Here is a 17,273-nt window from a genome sequence, read left to right on the forward strand (position 1 = left end):
GAGGAGGCTGAGCCAGCCCGCATTAGCTCAGCTCTCAGGCACTCTCAGTCTCTGCTGGAAAGAGGAGCTGGGAGGATGTGCGCTCTGGTACCGCGGCTCCCCACGGCACGCCGAGAACACCGAGAGGAATAAGGGAAGCAAAGCGAACCGAGAGACCAGGAGTCCTCCCAGCCCGAGCTGCGGGAGCAGGCGGGGGAAGGGAGCCCGCTGATCGCCCGGCCGGAGCCCCCGCGCCGCTTGGGAAGTGCCAGAGATTTGGGCCTTTTCCTTTTCTGCGCCGTTCCCCTCCACAGCCCGAGCTTTCTTCCTCCTGCTGCTTTTTCCTCGCCGCCCCCGCGCCTTCCTCTCGGTGGATATGGACAGGAGGGCGATTTCTGCAGCGAAGCAGCAGCCGCCAGAGCACATTTGAGCCCCGGGTGCTCGGAGCGTGGCACAGACTCTGTGTTTCCGTGGGTGGCGTGTGTGTGAGTGTGTGTGTGGTGCGGGAGGGGGCTCGGGGTGCCGGGTGGCTGGGGGTGAGTGCTCCATGCAGACCTCTCTTGGCCGTGACTCAGTGCTCCGCTGGGGCAGCCTGGAGACTTGGAGGGTTTGAAATTAGAACGAAGCAAGAGAAAAGAAAGAAGAGAAGCGAGACGCGTGCGAAAGGATTTGTTTCCAGTTCGTTAGTGGATTGTTAAACCCGAGTGGGAAGGAGAAGGAAACAAGGGTGGGTTGATTTATTTTGTTCATAATTTTTTTCTTAAAAAAAAAAAAAAAAATCCCTTAAGTGGATTTGTACCAGGGTGGAAGATAACTGGGGATTTTTGTTGTTTGTTTTGGGAATAGAAACTAAAAAATGGAGACTGTAAGTAGAAGCAGCTTCCAGCCTCATCCAGGACTGCAGAAGACCTTGGAACAGTTTCATCTGAGCTCTATGAGCTCCCTGGGTGGCCCTGCTGCTTTCTCAGCACGATGGGCACAGGAGATGTACAAGAAAGACAATGGCAAAGACCCAGCAGAACCTGTACTGCATCTGCCCCCCATCCAGCCGCCTCCGGTGATGCCTGGTCCCTTCTTCATGCCCTCGGACAGATCCACAGAGAGGTGCGAGACCATCCTGGAAGGGGAAACCATCTCCTGCTTCGTGGTGGGTGGAGAAAAGCGGCTTTGCTTGCCCCAGATCCTGAACTCGGTGCTCAGGGACTTCTCCCTGCAGCAGATCAATTCGGTGTGTGATGAGCTACATATTTACTGCTCCAGATGCACTGCTGACCAGCTGGAAATCCTCAAAGTCATGGGCATCCTGCCCTTCTCTGCTCCTTCCTGTGGGCTCATCACTAAAACTGATGCTGAGAGGCTTTGTAACGCCTTGCTTTATGGTGGCACCTATCCTCCCCACTGCAAGAAGGAATTCTCTAGCACAATTGAGCTGGAGCTCACAGAAAAGAGCTTCAAAGTGTATCACGAGTGCTTTGGGAAGTGTAAGGGACTCTTGGTGCCAGAGCTTTACAGTAACCCCGGCGCAGCCTGCATCCAGTGCTTGGACTGCAGGCTCATGTACCCACCTCACAAATTTGTGGTCCACTCTCACAAATCTCTGGAAAACAGGACTTGCCACTGGGGCTTTGACTCTGCAAACTGGAGATCCTATATCCTCCTCAGCCAGGATTACACTGGGAAAGAGGAGAAAGCTAGACTGGGCCAGCTCTTAGATGAAGTGAAAGAAAAATTTGATTTTAACAACAAATACAAGAGGAAAGCCCCCAGGGTAAGTGATGCCTTTAATTTTAAAGGGGGCGGGGGGAGAGAAAGAAAAGGAATTTTCTATAAGTTCAGTAACAGCCATTGATATACCAGACTGGTTACCAGCTGCTTTTTCTTTGAGTCATTTAGCGACCTAATCGTCTTCTTAATTCTCACCACGTGTGTGTTAATGTAGACGAGCAGTGTTTGAGATGGCACCTTTTTTTCTCTAGTTGTGTTCTGAACACAGTAGTCGAAGTTTGGTTAAATTATAGATGTGTGTTTGTATATCTTACTGTACATGGAACCTGATCTTTGAAACCCATCGTGCTACCCCGGACTTTACAGGAACTGTGTGATTTTGATCTTAAGAGCTTCAGTTAGGGGTCAAGGCAAAGAAGCAGCCAGAAAAAAATAACAGTTGCTGATTGCTCCAGATGCAAATGCATACCATTTTCTCCTTGACTGCATGCACCAGGGATGGAGATGGGGGCTAAATTGTCTCAGTGCTTGTTTTGGAATAAAATGCAGCTGCTAAGAAAAAATCTTGACGGTAATGCAGGTTACTGGTGTTCAGATTAAGCGCGTGGAACGTGGATGGAGAAGTCCCTGGAGTATCCCTGGAGCCTGACTCTCCCCACCAGACAGGCTTTTGTATATTGGATGATGTATACATTCAGTAAGTGAATGTGTCTAGGGCCAGCTGCAGCAGCTTCTTAAGGCATGCCGTGCCCAGCCAGACAGCTACAGTACATTTATTTTTTTTTTTTTTAGGTGTCTTTTGTTTTTCTTTCAGTCTGAGCTGCCTTCAGATCCCAGAATCCCTGGTGTGTGGGTGGGAGGCTGCTGTGGTACCTGGCACTAGACCCAGGCAATGGGTACCAGTGGCACCAGTGCCACCAGGCCCAGGACTCGCTCCCAGACACCAGGGTGTCTGCTGGTGATGGTGCCAGGAGCTGGGCATGAGCACTTGGCTTCCCACTCCTTCCCCCTCACAGTATAAGGTTAACGCAAACTCTTCCCTGTTGAGTTTTGTGCTAGAGGTTTCTTGGTTGGATTCTGCCTTGTCTGTTGGAGATTACTGAACTTCTATTTGGCTTTAGGTGTCTGGAATGGAGGGGTAATGGCACAAACCTCAAAAAGAGGAGCAACATTTAAAGCCCATCGAGAATGTTCAGTAAAATTCTTAATTTACCAAATACCTGTTCAAAGGGGCAGGTGCACACTCAGACTTAAATAGAGCTTTTATTTATGAAAAATGCAACAAAAATCCCCAAACAAAACCCAGGGTTTTAAAAATATTCTGCGCAAACAATGCGGCGATTCCTCCCACAGCCCGAGAGGCCTGGTTAACCCAGGTTTTGGTTGAGCAGTGGAGTCTTGCCCAGTTAACCTGTTTTTTGGTTCAGCAGTAGTCTCGCCTAGTTAGCCCTGGTTTTGGTTCAGCAGCAGAGTCTCGTTCAAGTTGCAGGTTCTCTCCTGGTCTGGTGCTGTGCCCCCATTTCCATCCTTGTCCTCGCCCCCCTTCTCCTCCCGCTGGAGTGTCAGGAGCTGTGACAAAGCCGGGCTGTAATGAGCCACATTATCTCCGTGGTTGGAGGTGGATGTGTTTTTAATGGCTTGTCTATTCTCCGTCAGTCATGTGCTAAGATGGAATGGTGGGAGAGATGTATATGAATGTCTGTGAGAGAATACGGCTCCGAAGTGGAGGCGTTTTTCATGGTGGGAAATGAATTTTCTAGGGCAGGCTTTGTTTGGGAGGCAAAATTAAGAAATCTCCACGTTCTTGCTCCAGAAAGATACCGTCTTCCTAGCCTGGTCATTTCCAGAGTTTAATTAAAATGAGTGTTAGTAGATGTGTGCTTTCCTTTTCTTACAAGGTTTTTATGGCATTCTAATCGGTTGTGTGATTTATCCAATGCCCCAGGTGAAGTTGCAGGTGGAGACTGAGGGGAGATCAGGAAATCTTGGCTTAGCTTGACTTCTTTGGTGACTCTTTAATAGGTCCTCATTCAGCACATGGCAGGCGCTCTTCCCCCACTCTCCAAAATCGTGGCCATCTATTTCTCAGAAAATTTTGCCAGAATTCCGTCATCATAAAACGGTATGTCTCCTGCATAGGTTCACTTGGGAGGTGACAAGGAGTTTGAGGAAGAACCGAGTGGTGTGTGCTCAGACGATGGGGTAGAGAAAAAAGAACGCTTTATCATACATCCTATGGAGAGCTGGGCTTGAATTTCAAGGCTTTTGAGCTGTCGTCAGGGGTCTCCTATTAATGCGATGCAGTCTTGAGAAGACCCCGACAGTGCTGGCAGAGTTTCATATGCTTATCCTTCCTTTTTTAAAAGTTTTTTTGCATTGGACTTAGCCAAAGGATATCATATGCTCAGGTCATTTGTGTTGTAGCAATGTGTGCAGATAATTACGGAGAGATTTAATCAGGCTCTGAGGTTGGTAGACTCTGGCCAGGGGCAAGTAACATTGGAGTAAAGTTTAGATGCCTAGTAAGGAGAGGAAAGGATGGTTCCATGTCTGTGTGTTGGTGTTAGTTGCTGTCAGTCTGTGTGGGTTTTGTGTGTGTGTGTCTGCGGATGAAAGGGTGAAGCACATGTGCCTTTGTGGTGGGCTTCCTTTTTGATGTAGATCTCTGCATTGCTTTGTTCTGTTTTATACAGAGGTGTTTGCGTGTCTCGTGTGCTGTAGTCTGCTGTGTCAGAGATTTGGTCTTCTCCTTTCAAGAGTGGGCTTTTATCAGTTTCCCGATTTATTTATTTCTGTGTGTGTGTACACATGGCTGTATTGTGTTTTCCCAGAGGCTCTGTTAGTACGTTGGTAGCATGGGGTGCGTATAACCATTTTGATGGCTGTTTAAGAATCGGTGAGTTTTTTGATCTTTTTGTGTCTTCATGAGGTTGATGTGATGAGGTACGTACGTTTCTGCCAGCACAGCTCTGGCTTTTAAGGGTCTGACTTAAATGGAGGCGCTGGGTTGGCACAGGCCCCTGGTGCAGATTCAGCATACTGGCAAAACTGCCTTTTTTCCTGTCTCTTTTTTTTTCTCCTTCCTTTCCTTTTTTTTTTTTTCCTTTCCTTCATGTGGTTTTAAAGCATTGCTACAAGTCATAGATTTACCTAGATACTTCATTCCCATCATGTATTTCTGTACGTATCAAGTACCCACGGTGCACATCTATTGGTCTGTATCGAGAGGTGGATATATACGTGCAGACATATTGTGTCTCAGCCTGGTTGGCTGAACAAGGTGCGTGTTGCCTCTTCTTGCTGCTTTCAGAAGAAGCTTTTGTCTAGATCTGTATGAAGTTAGCAAAGCGTCCTGACCAAAGCCTGGAGGGAGTTGTGATGGCGGGAGCCCCACTAGAGCAGAAACCATGGAGGCCTCAGCCCCTTTCCTCAACCCTCTTCTAAAATTTTTATATCCTTGTTCATCCCTGGGTGAGTGATTGACCTCCCATAAGCTCCTTCATCTTCCTGCCACTTCCCAAAGCTCTTTTTTGAGCCATATGATAACTTTTCCATTTTCCTTTGTTTATATCCTCCACTGGGTTTTCCACCTTCTTGCATGCTCAATTTTTTTTTTATTCTGCGTTGTTTTCTCTCTGGTCTTTCAGAATCTCCATGCACCAACGCAGCTTTTCCTGGAGTGGGTGTCCTGTTGCCCTACCAGTCTCTCACTTCATCCACCATTACTGGCATGGACCACAACCATTACATTCTGGGATATTTCTAGAAATTTAAAATGTGAATAACCTGACAGGGTTGCAAAACAGGGTCCTAGAAATCCATCATCAGTGCCAAAGCCTTTTTCTTGAGCTCAGCAGCTGGTGCATGTTGAGTGTTCTCTTGCTGGTGTGGATCCGGCCTTGGTGTGTGTCTGCAGTTGTGTGTGACAGCTCTCCGCTTTCTGCACATCAGCGTGTCTCCGCTGGGGTCGAATGAGTTCAGAAAACCGGCCTGAAGGTTCTTTTGGTTCCTATTTCCAGTAAAGGAGGGTGGGTTCGACTCTGTCTCTTTTGAACCCCTTTTTATAATATTGAACCAAGCAACGTTTGACAGTGCTTTCATATTTCCTACCTGTGTGCCAGCCATGTGTGCTTTTAGCAGAGCTGTATGTGATGAGGCACCAGGACAGAGCGAGCTTCGCTCGCACACGTGTGAGCGCTCCCACGCGCGCCAGCGCGTTCTCACGGTTCCAGTCCCGGCAGCGCTTCTATGGAGTAGCTGGGAGCCAGGAGCAGTGTTCTGGGTACTGACACACAAACCAGCACGTAAGGCCTCCCACTGCATTTCACAATGCCGACCAGCCCGGCGCTGCCACAACACGCAGCTTTCTCAGCTGGAGGGAGGTTTAGCCAGGTCAAGTGTGCAGCCAAATCAAAGAACAGAAGTTGCTGCCGCTAGCCGAGTGTGGTACGGGCTGAGCGGTGGGGCTGCTGGGGGCTTTAGGTGCCTAGCTTGATGGTCGCTGAAACGCTGTAATAGTGGAGCTAGAATGTAGATCTTTTACTGTGTCCTAAAGTCCTGCCTCCTGGCAGTAGTAGTCTTGATTTGTTAATGGTATGTACGTAGGTATAGCAGACACATTCTGATTTTCTTCACAGGCAATGGTGTTCAAACCGTTGGATGGTCTTATTATTTTTGATACAAACTGGCTTGATAAATACTCTTAGGAAATTTTGCCTGAGAACTGAGGGTTCAGTTGTGTTTTCCATCAAGCAATGAAGTAATTTGTTCTCTTATCTGACATACAATAATTACATTAGAGATTCTCCAGTAAAAATTTTGAGGTCCTCAAAACAAAAATGTTGAAGTCTTGAGGCAGTTGTTAAGTTCCGAATCCTTTTACAGCTTAAAAGTTGAACTTCAAAAACAATATCACGCTTAAACAAAGTCCTGTGTACCTGAGGAGGTGTCGGGGTTTAAGCAGACATCAGCATTTTTTCCCAAGCGTGCAGACAGTTTTACAGATGTTGTAGATCGAGAACAAAGAAGCAGGTACGTGCATGTGTGTTAGAGAAAGAATATGCAGCAAATAATGATCTAATGGTGTTGAGTCAACTATGGCTCTCTTGCCCCAGAATAGTTCCTGAATTCAGTCCTCTTGAATTAGGGAGGGAATTATGTGCAATCTGTTCTTTTGAAAATCACTGCCGAAAATATTTAAACATCTGCCTCTCCCTTCATTGTCTGGGCTGTCTCGCTTGCCTCTCCATTTCTGTGGTTTCGGGCTTGGGCGTATGTTCTGCCCAAACAGTAGCGTGCTTTGAAGATGCGTGTAAACACGGTTTATTTTTTGGATGTGTGAGGAGCCCAACACCTGGTCCCTGTGCCAGGACATGAACGTGGTTATCGGCAGACGGGCTCACTGACCAGGAGGGTGTGTTTTCCCTGGCGGGGAGGCGCGTTCAGAGCAGTGTTGTAAAAGCCTCTGGAGGCGTCTGTGTGAGGCTGCTCAGAGCATGTCCAGACAACGCAGCGGGTAAAACTCTGGCACCCACTTGTACCTTATCTGCACCTTCCTTCATTCTCAGCACTGCTGGAAGAGGGGGAGCTTGGGGGCTACAAGTGAGATTTGGGTATCTCAAGAGATGCGTCGTCCGTTCTTCTTGAAAACTCTAGTTATTTTCGTCTATTTGCAAAGTTATTTTGCCAAAGCTCAGGAGTTTGATGGTACTGGCTGCAGTAAGGAGTGGGCTGGCTGTTACTGGTGTTACTGGTGATAACTGATGGCTGGAACTCACACTGCTGGCTCAGCTGGCCGGGCTGCTTTGCCGTCACACAAACAATTGTGTCTCAATGTGTGCAGTGTTTAGACCCGGAAAATTTTTTAATTCTTAGTGGTTTTTTTTTTTAAGTGAACTTTGAACTTGACACTTTTTCTTTAGAGAGAACTGCCATGGCACAGTTACTCTAAATCCAGTAGTTCTTGGAAAGAAATTAGAGTTTAGACAAAAGTAACTTGGACTGAATTGTAGACAATCTATTGATAGAACGCTGCCAGTTACTAGGCTAATCTATTTTAGCTGAGTGGCCATAGAGCACTTAATTCAAATTGATCTTCAAGTACAGGAAGCATTACTTTAAAATGTAGTAATATAGCATGTTTTTGTTTTAAAATTCTCAATTATAGTATATGTGTTTTGATACTTTTATTAGATATTACCTAATTTGTTTGCATATGTTTTCTGAGTCTGGGTAATATACATTAATACATCTGCACCACTGTTTTAAATGCTGCTCCACTCTCCCAGTGTCTAATACAGTCAGTATATGTTTTTGGAAAATAATTCCGGAGAAGCAAGTTTGCTCTGAAAAGGTGTGCTCTGGTCCCTTACCTTCCTCATTTACACCTTGGGTAGTCTTGTATGTGCTTTACATTTCATGGTCAGCGTAGAGACTCAAACTCAGATTATTACTAAAATCACCTGTTCCCGTGTTTTCTGGAATACCCGAGGTTAATGGGAAGGTTGGGGGCTCTGGGGCTGGTTCTGCAGTTCTCACTCGAGCAATCAGCCGGCACAGTAATTGGAACCAGCTCACCCACAAACCACAGAAGACTTGTCCGTGGATCAGACTCTTCCTGCGCGTTGGCTGCAGTCCCGGCAGCCGTGGAACAGAGGGACACATTCTGAACCACAATACACCCGTGTCAAGACAAAGTGGCTTCGCTAATTTGTGGCCTTACCTGTCATTTACAGGACTGTGCTCAAGCTGGGAGCAGAACCTGTGGTTCTGCTGCTGCAGTGTTTTCTTTTTGCTCCCTGATGAGGTTTTGATTTCAGAGGCGTTTGGTGCTCTGATCCTGGCAGATCTCACTGAGTGGGGCAGTAGTTTCTGGTCACTATATGCATGTTGGGTTTTAAGGTTGCAGTAGATACCTACCAGGGTGGGATTTTTTTTTCCTTCCTTGCTTAGGATTTGTCAGTTTATTTTATTTTTTTACTGATGAGGAAATACATCTAGAGCTGGGATAAGGGCCAGCCTTTTTTTCTGATGCAAATTCAAGGGACTGTAAATTTGGCCTCAGAATTGTGTCAGGTGCAGTTCTTGGAGTGTGCTTATTTTGTCGCTGTTGGGCAAACCTGCTGGCTGATGGACACTGGCCCCTCTGCACTGAGCTCGTTATTTTGTTTTGACTTTTGGTTGGATACGGTAACAAAACCACTGATAGGAATCAAAGCTCTGATCCCGTCAGTGTTTCATGGCCAGAGCTGTTCTGGAAGCCGATGGGCATTCCTGTGGATGGAGCTGAGCTCTCCTGGCTCCAGCCATGGTTTGGTTGCCACCACATAGAATTTGGCTTCTCCATGCAGTGGATGCCCATTAAAACAACCTGATAAGCTGCATAGTCACATTTTCTGTTAAATGAGACAGGTCCTGCTACCCTTACTCATGTTAAGTAGTTTTTACTTGTTTTAACAGTCTTATTTAAAAAGTCACAGTAAACGTGCATGAGGATAGAGATTGTATGTATTGGAACAATTGCAGCATCATTCGGAATACTGGAAATAAACAGCAAAGGGGCTAATCAATAACTTGGTTTCTGGCTTTGTTTATTGATTTACGTACAGTTACCTTTGCACATGCTTTGTAGAAAATGTGACTTTTATGTTTGGTTTTCTGTTGTGTCTTTTTTTTTTTTCTTTTTTAAATTGAAGCTGTTTCTGTTTGGCATGAGAATCGGTGGCACTGGAAGCACAAGTATTGCTTAGGCTTTAAGGATCGAAAGGCAGCAGCAATGTTAACAAAACAGACAGCCCAGCGCTTGTCTTTTCCTACGGAAGATTTCGGGGATATGTTCAGAAGATGTGTACTCCTGTGCTTTGTTCTCCATCCTCTCTTCAGTCAACGGTATCATTTTCTTGAATAAGGTCATTGACTTGGATTGCTCCTTGGTTTCTCAACCCTTTTCAGCAGCCAGTTTGTGTAATGTCTGTCTGAAACGTTGAGTAAGGGCATTGAAAGAGCAGACAGGCTATGGAGTGTTGGGAGTCTGGGTGAGAACAGGCGGTTCTGGCCGCAGTTCTGGCCCCAGCTCAGGTTGTGGAACAGCAGCCCCGGCTCTTCGCTTCCCTCCTTCTCCCCCCGGTTCCTCCACACCCAGGTAATTACTGGTGTGTGGGTGCACCTCTTTGCTAGAGATGAGTCTGCCTTGTTTCTTGGTGGCGCAGAATTGTATGTAATAATGTCTCTTTCTAAGGATTACATAAGTTGAAGATGATTTCTCCACTAGGAGAGTTATGCAAGTTTAAACTGAAATGTATTTAGAAAGCTTTCGTGTGTGCGTTTTCTGACTCGTGTTGCACAGGGTGATTTATTTGCATCCTTAACTGGACAACATCTGTTAGGGTTGGAAGAAAAACCATTTAGTATCTTTTCACTGTCATATCCTGGATTTTTATGATGTTGCTCACCCCCCTCCCCTTCACATGTTACCTGTGTTACAGGCTCTAATTCTTGGTGCCTCAGCAGAGCCAGCCAGACACTCATGTCCAGCACCTCTGGGGAGGGGGCTGCGGAATTTTTAATGCATATCTGCGTAAGTGTTCTGTGCTTTTGTACAGAGCAATGGGCTAGAAAGGCAGAAAACAGGCAATATTAAGGCTGCAGTGCGGTCTCATTTCAGTAACCTTTGTTGGTGTGGTGGATTTCAGATTTACACTTCGGTTATTAAGACTTTCTCATGAAATTGTATGTTAAGCATGCTTTTCTACCATCATTCCACAGTTGAAAAACTTGTCTGAGTTGAAAGATAATGGAGTGTCATTCAAGGAAAAAAAAAAAACAACCTCCTCTCCATTCTTAACTCCCCACTAGCAGTTTCGGTTTACTCAGTGGGTGTGAATTATCTCACCCATGCTGGTATGATTTAGAAATATTCCTTTGAAAGAAATGTATTCAGAGTGGTGCAGAGCTGCTGTAAGAATAACTCCGATTCAGGGGAGCAGACTGCAGCATTAGCTCCATTATCGATATTTCTTTGTTCCCATTCATTCACTAATAAGAAACATGCCATACAATGTGTCCTTGCACTAATATATCCAAAGATTTCATTTTGTTTGGCTTCTTGCCCTTTTTTTGCCACAACAGTTTTTGCAAAACCAGTGAAGCCAAATCATCTTTGAATCATATTCACCAGTGGACAGTGCCAGAAGTGGTGCAGTGGTGTCAGTGCTCTATTATACTAGTCAGTGGATATGCAGAACCTGCTCAAAGCCTTGGCCCTCACAGCACAGGACACGAGGAGTTCCTTTTCTAAAAAACTTCATTTCTAGAAACATATTTATGTGAAAATCTTTTCATAACTGATTCTTTTTATCCTTCTTTAGCCCTGTTGATTCTACACCAAAGATTGTGTGCATAATATTACTGAATTCTGAAGGAACAAAATTAAACTATATTTTTATTATATAATTTTATATTTAAAATATATAAAACTGTGTGAATACAAAGAAAGAAGAAACATTAGTGATATGGAGGGGGAAGGGGTGGAGGGAGTTGGCAGTGCTGTAACCACTATTTGCTTCTATTTACCATATGACTTGCATCATTATTTATAGTATTAATTTATCCATGTGTCTTTTAAGTAAATTTGGTCTTTTCGCAGATTTTTTTTTTGAGAATGAGTATCGTCTGCACACCTGTTTAATATTAAAGATCAGGCATTCAGTGCTTTGTGGCTTTAGCTTGAAATTCAAGTTGCTTTGAGTCATCCCTTTCCTCTTTTGTTTGGGTGGAAAAAAGGAGTGGCAGTAAACGGCCTGCAGCTAAGAAATGAAAGAGTTGAATTAGGTTTTAGAAATGTTAGTCTTGGCATTTGGGACATTTGCATTTGTACAGATCTTCACGCTTCGCTCTATTTTATTTTGAGTTCAGCAGCTCAGTGCTCAGGATGAAAAATGTTACATCTCTGATTCCCGGTTGCGTGACACACGTGAACTGCCCCGGCCGAGCAGGAGGGGCTGGAGCACCAGCTGCGGGTTCACCTTTCCACCAGATTAGAGTTTATTTCCACCAGATTATGGTTTATTTCCACCAGATTATGGTTTCACGTGTCACCAGATGCCCGGTTGGGGTGGCCCAGGGCGACTGTCCCGCCTGGATGACCAGGCTGTGCTGCACAACTGACTCCGGTTTTTGTGACAACAGCTTCTAACTCCATGACCCAGAGAACAGTCCAGTCTTTAAAAACCAAAATGAGTCAACGAGACGGAAATTACTAAGAAAAAATGGCGATGTTTGCTTTGTTTCACTTGATTTTGGTTTAGTTTGTAAAGCTTCATCAGTTCAAGTGTAGCTACAGGAGCAGCTTTACTAACACACAAATTTATAATTTAGGCTTCTAAAAACTTATCAAATTTTGTCCTCGTTAGCTGGTCTAATTTATTAGTGCGCTTTTCTCTTACTGATTAACTTGATTTTATTTCAGTAGATTGACCCTAATGCAGCTTTCATATATTTCTTTCTTTCTGAGAGGGATGTTCATTCATACTTTACTTAAAGAGCAGCTGGATCCCATCTCAACAGATGTCAAAACCTTTATGTTCAAGTTGCTTTATTTCTTGTGGTTTTTTTTTCCTTGAAAAATATATTTTATTAATTAGACCCCCTCCCTTTTGAACTTTTTTACTCCCTCAGTCAAAATCATGATCCCTTGTGTCATCAGAATTAATTGCTGTGGACAGTTTGGATATCACAAAGTGAGCATTAGTTTTGGGGAAAGAGAAATATGGAGACACATGGATCCTGTTTCAAACAAATTTTTTAGCTAAGAAAAGGTCGCTTGACTTTTGATTTTTTTTTAAAAAAAAAAAAGAACAGAAACTATTTTTACCTTAGATGATAATTACAAAGTAACAGTTGCGTCGCTCTAAATTCACCCCACTAAATCCACCTCAGTAACCATGTGAAGGATTCTCCCAGTGGGTTTGTGCGGTTTGTGTTCTGCCGCTCGGGGGGTTCTGGCACTGTTGGGCCAAAACCGAATTGGAAGCACTTTGGAAACGGCTGGCCTGGCAGGTCTGTGTCTCCAAGCAGCAGTTTGCAGAAGTCAGTTCACAGACCAGCTCAGTTGCTGCTCTTCCTGCTGTTCTGGGCACACTGGCAGCTTTTTTTCTTTGGGGGTGGTGGTGGGTGGTGTTTTGTTTGGTGGTTTTCTTTTTTTTCTTTCCCAAGCTCCTTCTGTCGCTGCTTGCCCGGGTGCATCTCGGGATTTCCCTTTTGCTGAATGAGCTGCTTGTTTGGGAGGGAGGAAGTGAAGTCCCTGCTGGATGGGGAGGGTGGGGCCAGGTCCCGTTTCATATGCGGAGCGCACTGAGCTGGGCAAAGAGAACCCCAAAATACGCCGCGTGGGAGACTTTCCGTGACACCCGGAAAGTCTGGAGGGTGACTGTACTCAGTTGGCTGCAGCCCTCGTGCCCCTTCCTCGTCAGGTTAAATTAAAAGGTTTGTTCTTGGATTATGGGTACAAGAAGCCTCACTTGAAAAAGCAGGCTATTAATAGGAGCAACTCCTAGAACTGGCCTTTACATTTCTTTAAATTCACATTAAGTTTAGTGGCAGAGAGGGGCAGACATGGTTACTTTTGCTCCTACAGTTATTGAGATGAAGGTTTGGGGGGCTTTTTAAGCAAGAATGTATTCTCCTGGATGTAAACCCATTTTTGAGAGTAACTGAGAACTGCGTATATGAGCAGACAGTAGTAATCACAAGTTATTATAAAGTAGGGGAATAGTTAGTGTGGATATAAAACTTGTGCTGTAGTTCTGAATATCGTTATTAGAATAGCAACTGATTGGAATCAGTTATGTTTTAATGTTCTTAGCAAAAAATGTTGAAAATCTCAGCTGAAAGGTTCTGTTTCATTGAGAAGCTGTCATTGCTTTTCCTTAGTGCCCTTAGCTTGTGTTACTGAGCTGCACGAGGAATGCCCGAGCCATTCCCATCCTCACGGAATGAGATGCAAATCTAGTCAATTAAGCAGGGGGGATTTAATTAGCAGTTTAAGTTCATGTGTGAAGTGTCTTGCCTTAATTACTTAACAGTTTTGTTGCAAATTTGCTAAGTTTTTTTTTTCCCACAGAACTATCAAAACTGTGATTTTTTTTTTTTTTTTTTTTTTTTGGTAACATTTTCAAATACTGAGTATTGCCCAGTGCGTTTGACCTTTGTACTGCCTCTGTGTGTGTGCATCCCGCTAGTTAAAAAGCTTTTTAAAGCTGTGGGGTGAAGTAGAATTATGTTTATTGTCTGAGAGTAAAACAACACATTAAAAAAAATGATTTTTGTATTTAAAATTTGAAGTGAAAGGCCGTTTATTTGTTATTCTTTGTTGCTGGATGACAGCAATATAGTAGTATCTGAAACTGCCTAATATGGTTGTCATGCATTCTATGAACCAGTTGCTTTTGTTTCTCGTTCTGTCTGGACAAGTTGCGTTTCTGCCGCGCTGCAGTGATGCAAGGAGCTCAGTACAGACACAAACAAGAAAACTTCAGGGGTGGTTCTTTGCTTCCCATCTTCTGCTTTGGAACGTCTGAGCATTTGGGAGAAGCACCATTTAATTCTGTGCTACTCGGGCCACCCCTGCCCGTCGGTTCATGGAGCAGGATGGTGCTGTCATGTGGCCTTGTCTTTGGTTTCTAAAAACATTAAGGTTGGGAAAATGTGCTCTGGAATGATGTGGTATTGCCCATTACTGTGTCACCACTCCTATGGCTTCTATATACATCAAGGCTAAGACAGAATATCTTTGTATTTTATTACTTCTCATTTTTATAGTAATGGTTGCTTTGTATTCTTGAAATGATAACAAAAGCAAGAGGACTATTTTTGAAAAAATACTTTGTTCAAAAGGCCCAGTATGTGTTTTAGATTGGGAAATCACAACAAAAATACCTTGATTTCAAACAGATCCCTTCATGGGCTGGTGCAGGACCAGCTGGTTTAAAACATCCAGACTCCAGCTACATTTGTTGGTTCTTCCTCCTTTTCTCTCCTTCATTCCCCCCAGTGTGAGAATCTCTGGGAGTGGTAGAATTAAGGCAAAAATGTAGGAGACAGAGGAAATGAGATTAATTTCTATGAATTTCTTCCTTAATAGCCCCAAATCACATTTGAATGCATCCCAGGACAGATAGGAGAATGTGGCACTCCCTTCCTCTGGCACACTGCAACTTTTAGTATAACTGGGTGCAGTTCTGCTGGTTTGATACCCATTTTCATCAACAAATAGTATTTATCCCTATGATAGCAGATAGATCAAAGCCAGGTATGAATTGCAAAGCAAAGTTTATAATCTGTTTTCATTCAGGTCTGCTGGCTCTGGAGCAGAACCTGGCTCACTTTCATGCTCTTGCCTGAAGGTGTTTCTTCCTCGCTCCGCACTCCTCTGCTCTGAAGTTCCAAATACCAGGATGCCACTGGCAATGCAGACGAACAATAAGAGCGGTAACTCCTGGGAGGTCTGTAGGGTATTTAACCGTGAAGCACCAGGCTGTAATGCAGCATTTGGTTTACAAGGTGCTCTTCTGGTACAAGGAGCTTCCCCTGACTTCCCTGCTGCATTATTTTAAATGTTGGACTTTCCATAAAAGTTCAGAGGAACAGCTGCCTCCTCTTTGAAAGGACCTCTGGGCAGTAGTCGGCTGATAAGTGAAGGGCTTTTAAGGGTTTGGATAGTCTGCCTACACTGGATGCTGATGTTATATATGCAAATCTGCCATTATGAAGCGGAAACGAAGCTTGCTTCTCAAAGCAACTGCAGTGTGCAGTCCGTGATCCCACGGTTGGTTAACGGACACAGGTCTCATTACGGTCAACCACTGCTCATTTCTGCAATTTGAAGGCGACACGAGGAATGCTGGGGAGGTCAGGGAGGGAGAGCGCGGGACGCCGAGCAGGTTTGCCCGAAGGAGCCCTCAGGAGCACGGTTGGTGCCACGTGGCTGGTGCCGTGGGGCTGCCCTGCTTGTTCCTTAGCGTGCCGGGAACGTGGCTGTCGTGGGAGAAGGAGGTTTATTGCAGCCGGATTCCAGCCATCGCAAACTCTGCTCCTGCCTCTAACTTCACTGCGGAGTTGGGGCTGTAGCAGTGACATCCGCAGTTTAAAGCTGTCAGACTTGAAAATGAGGTTTCTATCAGCCATGAGTTTGAGATACGTGGATAAGGAAGTACTGCATTAGTGACTAGATCTTGCATCTGTGCATCTTGTATAGATTTTAAATAATTTAAGGTGCAGATTACAGTCTGCAGTAGCAGTGTTGTTAGAATCGCTTTAGTCAGCAGCCATCCGGGCTGGGATAATCGTGGTTCCTTCAGGTCCTTGAATCAAAGGATCCTGTTTAAAGATTTACTGTAGCACTATATGACGGGAAATTCACCTTATTAATAATTCTTTTTGTGAAAACAGAAAAAAAATTCTAAACCAGAACTCCTTTTTTTCATATAACTGCTTTTTGTAAATTGCTTTTGTCAAACAAAGCTATGTTAGAAAGAAATACTACACTTCTTACACTTGGGTTTTCAGTCCACCCCAACCTCCAATATTAGTGGAAATGTCAAAGAACAGTGTAATACAAAGTACTTCTCCCTTTCCAGAGTTGCCGTACGTTTTGTATAATCCTGTTGAGATCTTGCTTCCTAATTGCGATGTAAGGGATCAAGAAAGCAAAAATTAACAAAAACCGTGGAGTCGACTGACCTGTTTGGCTTCTAAATATAAGTGTAAATCCTGTGATTCGGAATGTTCATTTTTCTTTTAAATATACTACTACTAAAAATGCCATCGATAGATAACATCCACCTTTTAGTTGGATGTGTTCATTCCTTCATTTTTTTTCTGTGCTTTTCCAAGCGAGGTTCTGGAGGTACTTTCTGCACATTTATTGTTAATCTTATTAAGAGCCCGCCTTGGTGCCAGGATATTTTCCAATAGAATTTCTCTCCAGTTCAGCCAGGGTGACCCTTTTGTTGCAGCTCCTTTTGGACGGTGTTCCCTGTGCTGCTGACACCTGACCCCGTCACACAGCAAACCCTCCATGTCCTGCCCCTTCCAAAGTATCACAAAACTGCCCCTCACCCCTGCGCAGGATCCCAGATGGTAAATAGCAGCAGGAGGTGAAAGGGGAGCTTTGTCTCCATTCGAGTCCTGCTTTAAGTATTCTGTGGCTGTCTGTATCCCTCTGCTTTTCCCACTCTGCCCATAAATTAGCAAGCCAGCTTTTCTGACAAGGGAAGACAAAATGTCCATGAGCTGCAGTAACATCACCTACTCAATCACTTTTTTACATCTTCAGTTTTATTTTATCTGATTGTGATCTCTCTTCCTTTGGGTAGAGCTCGTGTCTGGCCCGCTGACTACCATATTTAAGGAAATGCGGTTTTTACCAAATATCAGGCCATGATTTATAATTTCTGTGGCACCTGCAAAAAATGAAGTATCCTCACATGGAAGTTTATCTCCACACTGGGTGGTTGAGCTCTGATTATTTAAAACGAACAAACGAAAACAACAAAGTAAAGCAACCAACCAAC

The 17,273-nt window shown here is 44.4% G+C and overlaps 1 protein-coding gene across 2 annotated transcripts in view; it reads left to right on the plus strand.

Moving 5' to 3' along the window:
* Positions 1–62: 62 nt before the first annotated feature.
* The window catches only part of SKI (SKI proto-oncogene), a 91,062-nt gene continuing 73,851 nt past the window's right edge, over positions 63–17,273 (plus strand). Inside the window, exons 1-2 of one of the 2 annotated variants that reach the window (XM_065649884.1) lie at positions 63–706; positions 826–1,747. In XM_065649884.1, coding sequence (XP_065505956.1) covers positions 836–1,747 — 912 coding nt within the window. In that variant the 5' untranslated portion in view covers positions 63–706; positions 826–835. The remainder of the gene's footprint in view (positions 707–825; positions 1,748–17,273) is intronic. The other variant, XM_065649885.1, reaches the window with a different exon arrangement.

This window comes from Caloenas nicobarica, chromosome 22, assembly GCF_036013445.1.
Source record: "Caloenas nicobarica isolate bCalNic1 chromosome 22, bCalNic1.hap1, whole genome shotgun sequence".
NCBI classification, from domain to species: domain Eukaryota; kingdom Metazoa; phylum Chordata; class Aves; order Columbiformes; family Columbidae; genus Caloenas; species Caloenas nicobarica.